Raw genomic sequence first — 11,901 nt, forward strand, 5'->3', positions numbered from 1 at the left:
AGATTTTAAAGGAAATCTCACCCACATTTCAACCACTTTTGCGAATGTGTAAACATAAGACACTAGATTTCCTTTGTGCTTCATTTTGAAAAACCCCTTGACTCACATATCCTGAATTAGCATTTTGCTTTCATCATTTACTCTTGCAGTACCCACAAAGTGCTGCTCAATCAAGCTGATGCTTATTTAAATTTGAATTAACTGGGGTTTTATTCTTAAAATTTGAGAAACTGGATCAGATGAGGTAGAAGTTCAGATGGTAAAGTTAAGGTATTGGGATGTTGCTAAGTGCAGTCTTGTAGAGGTTGAGGTTGTGATGAGAGGAGGCCCTCTCAGCTCAGAGTATGAGTGTTGTCAGAGTGCAGCTTAGAGAAAATAAAGTGAAGGTTAATATTTGATCAGTCCCTATAAAAAAAAAAGTGGATGTGTCATTTAGATATTCCACGTATACTAGTATTGAGTTTATCACATGACCACCTTTTATAGACTTTAATTGTGTGTACATTAATTTTAAGCTGGTCTAATGCAGTGAATTCTGTAATATCATTTGGTATTTTTCTTCCTGTATGTAGTCTGATAATGTTTTATAAGGCCTGGAACTGACCCGTCCCATTTTATGATCATAACAGTAAGCAGCAAGCCTTTTATTATCAAAACAGTTACACTTTAATCATCTACTTTGAAGGTAAAGTGGATTAACCTGTTACAACTATACCACTATTGTTTTCAACTCATTTGAAATATCAGTAGATGTTTTTGGTTCGCTCCACAGACAAGAACAAACTATTTTGGTGTAGATATTTGGACAAAACTGAACGTACTGAGCGTCACCATGCCATGTATTTTCTCTTTTTATTCACTGTCTGTGAGTGTGTCATGGACTGAAAACTTGCTGTCGATCCTCTCAAGGTAGGTTGACTGGGCTTCCCTTAAAACCAACTGCATATCCACCAGGTGTAGCTTGAAGAGAAAAAAAGAAATGTTATATTTTAGTCCACAACAATTGGTTGTATCACATAAGTGGTGACAGCGGCTTATAAATGTATCAATATAATATATAATAGTATCAACTTAGCACCTGTGGAATTAGATACTTCGTCGGTGTTGGTGCTTCATTCCTCCCAAAATCAGACAGGGTCCCACACTTTGCTACTCCATCCACCCAAAAGCCTTCAAAAAGTTGGCCTTTGTCAAAATAGTAGAACTTGCCATTACCGTTCTTCTTGCCATCTCGCCAGGAGCCTTCATACCAATTTCCATTTGCTTGGACACAAGTTGAGAAGTCAAATTTTAAGATCTAGCATCTTGCCTTCAAATTCAAACACATGTGAAGCAAAGTGCTCTTACCAAATAGGATGCAGCCATGTCCGTGGTTCTTATCCTTCATCCACTCTCCCTGGTAAATATCTCCATTCTCATAATACATTCTTCCCCAGCCACTCCGATGGTCCTCACTCCACTCCCCTTCATAAACTGCAGAGCTATAGAAGTAAGTCCCATACCCCTAAAGAGATAAAAAAAAAAAAAAAAGGATGCAAAATATAGCACAAAGTGTACATACATCTGTTATAGTGTGTATGTATGACAGTATATCAAATACATACATGTTTCTTTCCATTTTTCCATTCACCACGGTACTTCTTCACATACTCCTTTGATTCTGGGAGCAGCACACCATAGGTACCATGTCCATCACGTTTTCCAAATTTCCACTCTCCATCATAAATAGCACCAGATTTCTTCCACACCTGAATTCCCTCCCCTGCAAAAAAGTAGTTGTAATTATAAATAAGCAAGCATTTTGGCTATAGTGTGGCCAAAGTATGTTATGCCTCATAAATATTAATTTCTTCATAGTTTCATGGAAGCTCACATCAAAAAGTATCTCACCATGTTTCTTGTTGTCCAGCCACTCCCCAGTGTATTCATTTCCATTGACGGAGAAAACTGTGCACCTTGGCCCACATTTCTGTGACTTAATATCCAGCAATGTTGACAATGGCAGATTTTTTTTAGATGTTTTGAAATATGGCATGGCTGAGCGTGGCTTGATGACAACCCTACAACACAGATAACATGTTAAACCCATGAAGCTGTACAGCAATCGCATTACAAAAGAAGAACAGCTCGACATTGCCCTACTTTCAGTACAGGAGTTCACTGTCAGCTAACATGGCAGAAGGACTGTGTGCACATGTGCGGAACGTTTTACAAAAAACAAAGTAGTTTAGAATATAATGTTACATAACCTATCATTCATGTAGACATATCCTCCTGTGAAGTGGTCTGCTGGGGAGGCATGGAGAGGGACAGAAAAAGACTAAACAGACTGGTTAGGAGGGCCAGCTCTGTCTTGGACTGCCCTCTTGATTCCACGGAGCTGGGTGAGAGGAGGATTTTAGCCAAGCTGGTGTCAATCACAGACAACACCTCTCACCCCCTGCATGAGACTGTGGGGGCCTTAAAAGCAGCTCCTTCAGTAACAGACTGCAACACCCACTGTGCAAGAATGAGTGCTACCACATGTCCTTCATTCCAAGAGCAGTCAGCCTCTCTAACAAGACAGAATAACACAACTTAACACTGCTGTTGTCTCTGCCTCCATCACCCACCACTTACAACGGCTAATTTGCACTATGTACACTAATACACGATGTACCTCAGGTTACAACGACAGCTAATTTACACTATTTGCACATAATATTTATTCATAATCATAAATATTTATATACATGTCTACATATCCTATCCATACCCTTCATATCTTTTTAACTGCGTAACACTCCTATGCAGTTTCCTGATGTGCAATACTTTTACCACTTGCTGTGCAATAATATCCATATATTTCTATATTTTTTCAGTAATAATACTAACCCTGAACCCACATTTCGGATAAATGTTATTAAGGTTATTAAATTAGCACGTTAGCTAACCTGTCATTTAACGCTAGCTACACAGCTATAAGTTAGTTAACTTGCGTTAGTTGACGTTTACGTACGCTAAGTCACTTATTTTATACACCGGAGATATAACAATGTCAGACACTCATTCAGAGCAAAGTTTGTACCTTAGAGATGTGTCCAAGCGGATTAATTACTTAGACTCAATCCGCTTGTCAACTCAAGCCATGTAGCTGCCGAACACAGAGATGTTAGACAGATAGCGAAACATTCGTCGTATCCTAGCAACAGATTGTGTCGTGTCTTTTGTGTAGTTTTAGATAAATTAAAAGTTAATTTAAAATTATAGTTAATTGTGTCGGAGAGGCTCAAGTGAAGCCTACGTAGTTTTTATTTCATTTTTTTAATTTTAATTTTTTGTATTTAGGTGTCTTCAGGTTTATGGTCCGGACCGGACGCACAGTATTTCCCGATGTGCGCAAGCGCCCTGCAGCAGCGGTAACGTGAGCCGCCGAGTGCAAAGCAGTCCAGTTAAAGAAGCTTGTGAGTGGATAGTCAGCCTGAGAGGACAGACCCGGGGGTGAAGCCAGTGAAGCCGTCCTCCTCGCTACATCAGACACTGTACCACCATGTCCAAACCGAAGTTTCAGACGGAGTGGGAGGAAATTGACGAGGAATATCAGCAGTTACAGGTGACGAGTACGAGTACATCATGTACGGCAGATTGCTGGCTGTAGCGTGTCGTGGATGGCACTGACAGCCCATACTCTAGTGGCTACGTTACTTTGGATGGCTCTCTCCTATTCGCCATTCATTCTCAGCTCACCCGTAAACGCAGCTTTGAGCCAATAACCGTGCTCTCGGTGGCAACATCTGAGGGATGGCAAATGTTTCACTGCATGTTCATCATCTCTGACTTTACTGTAACGTTAACATCCATGTGGTAACGTTACAGCCGCTAACGTTAGCAGCAGGTTTCTTGTCTTGCTGCTAGTGTTTAGCCGGCTAATGAGCAGCTACAGCAACTTAGCTAACCCCAAAGCGTAGCATTGTGATATAATATTAAATGATAGCTACCAAAGTTACACAGGGGTCGTAAAGGCAACTTCACGCTGTTGCTTTGCCTGAGTAAAGCACGTCGTGGTCATTGAATGCATCATCATTCATCAGTACGCTACCACGCTAGCTCACATTTGCTAGCTAGCTAACTTGAAACAACAAAGAAGTCGATAATGTGAGGTCACTTTGGGGTATGATTTGTCATCATGTGCTCTGTGGTGTTGTAACTCGACCACCCCTGTCCTCATGCTGGTGTCAGACAAGTGAGACTTAGACCTGTGTGATGCCATCAAAATGTAAAATCTGGAGCTGCTCCTTAGGGAGAGATGATGAAGGTGACTGTCAACTGTTGGAGGATTTTCCTAAATGAAGCTTTCATGTTCTGGTGAATAATCAGTGGCAGATATTTCAACTACACAGACACAGACTGACATTCACAATCAGCTTCTTCCTTATATATTGTACAACTGTGCATCAGGTCCTAATGCAAGGGTCATGTACACACAGTAGATTGACCTGTGGTGAACTATTACAGTAACATATCCCTTTAATTGGCCTCGTGCATGTTAACATTGTTGATATGAGAAAGGTCAGGATCATAGAAAGCATGATGCATTCACTGGAGGAAAATGAATGCTCAGTTTTTCTGATTTAACAAGATTATTATCTCACAATTCTTGGAAAAGTTGTCATGGAACAAAACTCTGCTCTTATTTTTCTAAATTAACAAGACAATAATCTTGTTAATTCAATACATGAGAATTTACGACATTATTCTCTTGTTAACTCAGTAGAGAGAGCAGGATTTTTTCCATGAAAATCTTTCTCAGGATTCTGAGATAATAAACTTCTAAAATAAGAAAAATGGGGCAAATATGCAGATATTTTTTCTCAAGTGAATGTATTACTCTCCTGTAGGATCTCTTTCACATACACATTTCGCAGTGTGTAGGTATTTTGGGGGGTTTGCAACTAGAAAAAAATCAGTCTGTATTGTCCGAGATGGTGTACGATGTGTGTGTGCTTGAACATCACTACCCAAAACACATTTTATAGCAGGCCTATAATGACAATTACAAAGACTGACTTTTTTTGGTCTTGGGATTATTGACAGTTTCACACTACGTGATCCCACAGATTCTACATTGTCAAGGTCTGTCATAGATGTGCATATAATATTTGTGGGGGATGGGAGCAAGTCCCTAACCCCAGACCACAGGACTATCTCTGCTGACTGTGCATGCTCCTCACCTCCACACACTCAGTGCTGCTGATGGGAAACGTGAGGACAGAGCTGCTGAAAGCTGTGGTCAGATCTACCAGCATAGATGCATGTGAACTGCAATGTGTGTTTCACCACATAATACAGTGTCACGGGCTGTTTGTGATGTGACACAAGGGTCAAAGAAGATTTCACAGGGTGAAGCATTTCCATCTCCGCTGAATAGAGACTCTGTTTGAGCTTTTGAGTGGTGTCCGTTGAGAATTACTTAAAGCTTGGCAAAGATTAGTGTGAGATTAAGACACATTTTAATTGTGACAAATAAAACGTTGTGTTCTTTTCCATATTGGCTGTAGTCACCCACGAGAAGTGCTTTGTAATTGTCTTTTGATACAGTTGCTGCAGAAATGCACATTTGTATCACTTATTGCGCATCACTGAGAGTCAGCAGACTATTCTGCCTTTACAAATGTTCCTGCACTCATGTTCTGTGTTTATTTGATCACCAGGAAACTCACAAAATATACAGACAAAAACTCGAGGAGCTCACCAATCTTCAGGCGACATGCAGCAGCGCCATCAGTAAGCAGAGAAAATGTCTAAAGGACCTGAGGCACAGCTTGACCAAGTAAGTATTCTACGATCAGAGCCGAAATCTCAGTGTTTCTTTTACAGAACGTTTGCTTACACTACACTCAGTACACTTGGCTATCATTTGTTTGTGGTTCATTGGCCAATTTGACTCACTGTTTAGAAAATATAAGCTGGCTACTTTAGTGGAAAAAGATTTCCTTGTTTTGTGGAAGTCTTTTAAAATAACTGGTCTATCAGTTTTGATTTTAGTGCTTTTTTATGTGGACATTACCTTAGTAAATGTACACGCAAGGTACAACCCATGTAGTCTGTGGTGTTTTGTACAAGTTGGCAGTTCAGTGTGCCAAGATGCCACCAAGATGTTTGAAAGTATGGCACAAGACGCCTGTGGTATTTTAAGCACGTGAATGCTTCTATTCACATCATGGGTATCGAATGAAATACTGTGTTGGTATTGGTATCACTGATTGGCACTATCTGCAGCTACGAAATTATCTTTATCACTCTCAGAAATATCAGGAAATATATCGTGTCTGAGTTCATTCAGAGCTAAGATGTTTCTCCTCTTTTTTACATCTCCACTCATGATCATTTTGTCTTGTCTCCACAGGTGTTCTAAAACATGTGACGAGAAAGAACTGAACCTGATAACGGACATCAAAACACAAATCAAAGATAAAGAAAATGTGTTCTTTGATATGGAAGCATATTTGCCAAAGAAAAACGGGTCAGTACTTACTCATGTCATCAAATCACTCAGCATTACAGTTTATTTTTCACATGTTCTTCTTTGTTTATGTGTGGGATTTTTTCTGTGTTTGTTTTCAGGCTGTACCTGAGTTTGGTTTTGGGAAATGTGAACGTAACGCTTCTCAGCAACCAGGCAAAGTATGTGGACTATTTAGCCTTGAGGACAGCGTGAAAAGACCGGTTTAGTCTGGATTTATGTGCATTTGTTTTTAACTCATCGTGCTCTTTTTGTGTTCTGTTTACTCCGATAGATTTGCCTACAAAGACGAGTATGAGAAGTTCAAGCTTTATATGACAATAATCCTGATGTTTGGAGCAATAACCTGCCTCTTCTTTCTCAACTGTCGGTGAGCTAACCTTTCCCCTCCCCAATCATTATTGTCGTTGGCTTTTTAAGATCTAAAGAGACACTCACTTTTTTATTGTCTCTGTTTTCTTGCAGAGTCACTGATGAAATTTTCAACTTTTTGCTGGTGTGGTACTACTGCACGTTGACCATAAGGGAAAGCATCCTCATGAGCAACGGCTCCAGGTGTGTTGTGACATCACTTCAGAGGCACTGCAGTCTGTTGAAACTTTAAACCAGGCCTTTTCAATTAGCGGCCCGCAGGCCACATGCGGCACAGAAGCAGCCTCTGAGTGGCCCGGGCAGGGATTGGTATGAGACCCGGTATTAAACTGCCCGAGGCAAGTTTAATCACGACTGTAATAACTGTACGCTCCGATGTAAGCAGTTCTTATCGTTACTTATTAAAGTTTTGGTTTCATGCATCATCGTGCTGCAGTTCTTATCGTTACTTATTAAAGTTTTGGTTTCATGCATCATCGTGCTGCAGCCTCTCTCGTGCTGTCTGCATGTCAGGGCTGACCTCCTCCTCACAGCGCACGCGCACACACACACACACACACACACAACAGAGTGAAGTCAGACATCAGAAGAGAGGCCGTGGTGCAGATGAAGGGAATATCACTTCAAGATTACTCTAGTTGACGACAACTACGCTTGTTACTGTGAGTGAGTGCAATAAAACCTCTGCCAGTAAAAAGGAATAGCCCTGCTTTAAACCATCTTCCCACAGTCATGAAAAACCTGGAAAAGTTATGAAATTAGAAAAACAGTTTTCCAGGCCTGGAAATGGGTTGGAATTAAGAGAATGATTTGGAAAAGTTTTGAATATGCATTGTTTTGGCTATGTCTATAAAAACATATATCTAATGTTCGGCAAAATATGTCCCTCGTTTTACTAGCTTAAAATCTATTGCTGCGCTGCGTGACCATCAAAACCTCACAAGTATCATGTGACAACAGACCAGACTGTCATCATGTCATCAGTAAGGCCGCACCCCCTTTTCGGGCAAAGACATGAGCTGTCACAGAAGAAGAGAAATAGGGAAATGCTGTAAAGCTGTTGTGTAGTGCATTAACAACTGGTGACAGTATCTACTGATGGATCGCTAGCGTTAATTTAAGTGAGGGCTGCTGCAGTACAGTCGTACATAATAGCAGCAACAGAGTGTCGCCTCCAACTAAATCCCAGCCAAGCTTAGATCAAACAGTTGCCTATGAACAGGTTGGTTATTTACAGACGACACTGAGCCAAACAATATCTGGGTATTCAATTAAATATATATACTTGATTGAAGCTCTTGGTATCATGATGCAGACATCTGTACATGTATAGATGATTGGATAAGAATTACCTGGCCGATATGTTGGGTCATTGATCCACTTGAACAGGGGAAGACTGAAGGAACATGACAGCAATGTTTATGTCATGTTTTTATAATGTTTTGCAAACGCTCACATTTACACAAGTAAGTTGTAAATCTCTCCCTTTTCTTCTCTTCTCTTTCTGCTTCTCAGGATCAAAGGTTGGTGGGTATCTCACCATTATGTGTCCACCTTTCTGTCAGGTGTGATGCTCACCTGGTGAGTTTTTCTCTTTGATTTCATAGTCACATTGTTTCAGTAATCTTATTTGAGCATTTGTAGAAAAATGCACAGTTTGGAGACTTCGGAGACAATAAAGGCAGCTGTTGCTTTGTTTAATGTTTGTGTAACCTCGTGTCTTTTCACAGGCCAGAGGGGCCCATGTATCAGATGTTTAGAAGCCAGTTCCTCGCGTTCTCCATCTATCAGAGTAAGAATTGAATCTGTTTACTAGACCTGGAACAACATGTGTGTCTTTGTTTCATTGTCACTGGGTCATAACCTGAAATATTTTGATGGTTTTGTTCAGATTAGGGTCAGCGTTTGGTGTTGAATCTGCTCATTGAATCTATGAAGGTAGTCCGTTTGATTGGACCATTTCTCAGTGAGAATGATGTATTTTTCACCACTGTGCACAGCATACCCAAACATGAGTCCAGCCACACTTTGGGACATTTAATGCGCTCTGCTATGTGCTGTCAGTCAGTATTACATCATCAGCTGCAGACACCAGCTGTGGCAGATAAAGGAGAATTGTCATTACTTATGTATCTTTGTACTCTGATGCATACTGTATTCGCTATATAGCCATTTAATATCTGGTTGTATGGTTGCAACAAAGCATTATTTTCTTACTCCAATTTATCTGCAACTTATTTTTCGTAATAAATCAGTGAATACTTTGTCAATAAAAAGTCAGAAAATAGTAAAAACATGCTCATTATAATTTCCCAGAGTCCAAGATGGAGTCTTCAAATGTCTCGTTTTATCTAAACAACAGTCCAAAAAACAAAAATAGTCAGTTTACAGTGATAATAATCTAAGAAAAGTAGAAAATTCTTACATTGGTGAAGCTGCAACCTCGGTAATATTGACATGTTTGCCTGAAAAATTATTAAAGCATTGGGTAGATTATTAAAATAGTTGCTGATAAATTTGGTCTCTATCAGCTAATAAGTGATTAAACGACTTATCGTCTCAGTTCTACTTGGATGTTGTTTATGTTGCTCTTTGATAGTATACAAAAAATGAGTAATTAACTCTTTGGTTAAATGTCCAGTGTAAATGAACTGCTCTTGTATAGGGCTTTTCTAGTCTTCTGACCACTCAAAGCGCTTCTATGCTACATGTCGCATTCACCTATTCACACACATTCACACACTGCTGGCCGAGGCTACCGTACATGGTGCCACCTGCTACTCAGTAACCATTCACACGCACTCACACACTGACGGAACATCCATCAGGAGCAATTTGCTTGNTTCTATGCTACATGTCGCATTCACCTATTCACACACATTCACACACTGCTGGCCGAGGCTACCGTACATGGTGCCACCTGCTACTCAGTAACCATGTGTGCCAAGCGCATAGGAGAACGCTACAGTAGCCGATGGGAGAACGCGTATGGCCCTTTCTAGAGCCAGTGTCTGGTTTGTCTGTACTGTAGAAACAACATGGCAAACTCTATGGAGGAGGACCCGCTCCATATGTAGATATAAACGGCTCATTATGAGGTAACAAAACACAACAGTTCTTATTGTAGGGTCATTACAAACAAAAGAAAACACTGTTATGAATATTATATACCTTTTCTGCCAATAGATGCCTCTAAATCCTACACACTGGACCTTTAAGGGTTTTAATCTGGATTTTTCATTCTAATTCTTAAAAACTCTACACAGACTCTGCTCTCATGTCAGATGTCCTTTAGTCACACCATGGTGTGATAGTAGACCAAGGCCAGAGCAGGTCAAAGATCACCTGCAACACCATGTTTGTTACACAACAGTGAAAAATTCCTGTGTATTGCCTTATGTCAGGGAGACCATGTACATTCTGAACATCTCAGTGTGGCCAAACAGTGTTTAGAGGGAAAACCTTCCTCATACTAATCACTGAGGCTAAATGGATTGAATTATAGTGGACATAATTAGATATAAGAATCTACTGTACTTCTGTCGATCAGAGATGTCACACTGCAGATACTTCCCTGCTAGTTTGCAAATAATAGTTGCGTTTATGATACAGCAGTTCTTCTGTGGACATTTGTTCTCACCAGAATACAGAAGTGAAGTCATTTCCCACACACACTGGTGGTTACTGTCAGTACCTTTCGCATCACATGTGGACTCAGAGTGTGATGGTGCTCTCTGGTTGGAGGTTTTTGTGACAAGTCAGATGTTTAAACACACAGATGTTCTTTTTGGGGGTTTTTTTTAAATGAAGCTTCACCTCACAAACGCAGCTTAAACTGAGATAACGGGTCTTTTTTGTTTGTTTTCAGGACATAATGACCCCATTTCAGTGCAAAGCTTCACATTACATGCAGCTTTTTACTTTTTAAATTCCATTTTATGGATTGATTGAGTGATGATCATCCTTATCCTTAGACAGTTGGAACCTAATCGATCTGTTCATCACCGCACTGTGTTGGCTATTCTGTAATCTGTCTTTTGTCTTTCTGCAACCGTGCAGGCTTTGTCCAGTTCCTCCAGTATTACTACCAGAGCGGCTGCTTATACAGGCTGCGAGCTCTGGGAGAGAGGAATCAGCTGGACCTCACAGTGGGTAAGTTGTAAGCTATTTTTGGTGCAAGTCATTTCAATCGTTTGAACTCTTGAGCCGTGTGCAACCCCATGTCTGGAGAAATGTAGGGTAAAGGTGAGAGATGGAGACAGCTGTTAACATCAATGTGCTGCCAAGCAGATGCCTGAGTGATTCTTGAGTCATCACTAATGTACAACTGGTTACGAGCGCAGGGATCAGGACAGTGTGGCGTGTGCTGTTCTGTGTCATGGTGTCCCAAGGTCACTGTCACAGTTTTGTGTGTCCACAGAGGGATTTCAGTCCTGGATGTGGAGAGGCCTCACTTTTCTTTTGCCATTCCTCTTTTTTGGCCACGTAAGTCAAAACATAACTTTTCATTCTTCAGTTTTCCTACTGTTCTTGAATATTAAACTAAAGCTTTAGCACTTTCATCCAAATATATGAAGGGGAGACACTACAGGTGACAAATAAATAATTACAGTATCTCACATAAGTGAGTACACCCCTCCCATTTTTGGAAATATTTTATTATATCTTGTCATGGGACAACGCTACAGAAATGACACTTTGATATAACTTAAAGTAGTCAGTGTACAGCTTGTATAGTAGTATAGATTTACCTTCCTCTGAAAATTACTCAAAACACAGCCATCAACATCTAAACAGCTGGCAACATAAGTGAGTACACCCCACAGTGAACATGTCCAAATTGTGCCTAAAGTGTCAATATTTTGTGTGCCAACCATTATTATCTAGCACTGAACTGAACTGAACTGAACTCATGCAGCCCCAAACCATGATGCTGCCTTGGTGAAGAGCACCAAGACAACTGTCCCTTGCCTACAGTCAAGTATAGTGGTGGCAGCATCATGGTTTGGGGCTGCATGAGTGCTGCC

General features: G+C 40.5%; 2 protein-coding genes across 5 annotated transcripts in view; one reads left to right on the forward strand and one right to left on the reverse strand.

The window, feature by feature from the left end:
* Positions 1-516: 516 nt before the first annotated feature.
* On the reverse strand, positions 517-4,174 carry morn3 (MORN repeat containing 3). 3 transcript variants are annotated; one of them, XM_050053032.1, is made up of 6 exons: positions 2,250-2,405; positions 1,891-2,060; positions 1,605-1,762; positions 1,348-1,504; positions 1,079-1,263; positions 517-960 (listed from the first exon to the last, which is right to left on the reverse strand). In XM_050053032.1, exons 1-6 carry the CDS (start codon positions 2,258-2,260, stop codon positions 853-855), a joined length of 789 nt encoding a protein of 262 aa, XP_049908989.1. In that variant the 5' UTR covers positions 2,261-2,405; the 3' UTR covers positions 517-852. The 3 variants fall into 3 exon arrangements, with proteins under 3 accessions (XP_049908989.1, XP_049908991.1, XP_049908990.1); XM_050053034.1 differs by lacking the exon at positions 2,250-2,405 and adding an exon at positions 3,978-4,174 and having other exon boundaries at positions 521-960; XM_050053033.1 differs by lacking the exon at positions 2,250-2,405 and adding an exon at positions 3,068-3,199 and having other exon boundaries at positions 524-960.
* Positions 3,349-11,901, forward strand: part of tmem120b (transmembrane protein 120B) — a 13,460-nt gene continuing 4,907 nt past the window's right edge. The window contains exons 1-10 of one of the 2 annotated variants that reach the window (XM_050053030.1): positions 3,349-3,592; positions 5,691-5,809; positions 6,386-6,502; positions 6,604-6,663; positions 6,777-6,872; positions 6,968-7,057; positions 8,390-8,455; positions 8,605-8,666; positions 10,934-11,026; positions 11,279-11,359. In XM_050053030.1, the coding sequence (XP_049908987.1) occupies positions 3,530-3,592; positions 5,691-5,809; positions 6,386-6,502; positions 6,604-6,663; positions 6,777-6,872; positions 6,968-7,057; positions 8,390-8,455; positions 8,605-8,666; positions 10,934-11,026; positions 11,279-11,359 (847 nt within the window). In that variant the 5' untranslated portion in view covers positions 3,349-3,529. The remainder of the gene's footprint in view (positions 3,593-5,690; positions 5,810-6,385; positions 6,503-6,603; positions 6,664-6,776; positions 6,873-6,967; positions 7,058-8,389; positions 8,456-8,604; positions 8,667-10,933; positions 11,027-11,278; positions 11,360-11,901) is intronic. The other variant, XM_050053029.1, reaches the window with a different exon arrangement.

Source organism: Epinephelus moara, chromosome 9, assembly GCF_006386435.1.
Source record: "Epinephelus moara isolate mb chromosome 9, YSFRI_EMoa_1.0, whole genome shotgun sequence".
Lineage (NCBI taxonomy): Eukaryota > Metazoa > Chordata > Actinopteri > Perciformes > Serranidae > Epinephelus > Epinephelus moara.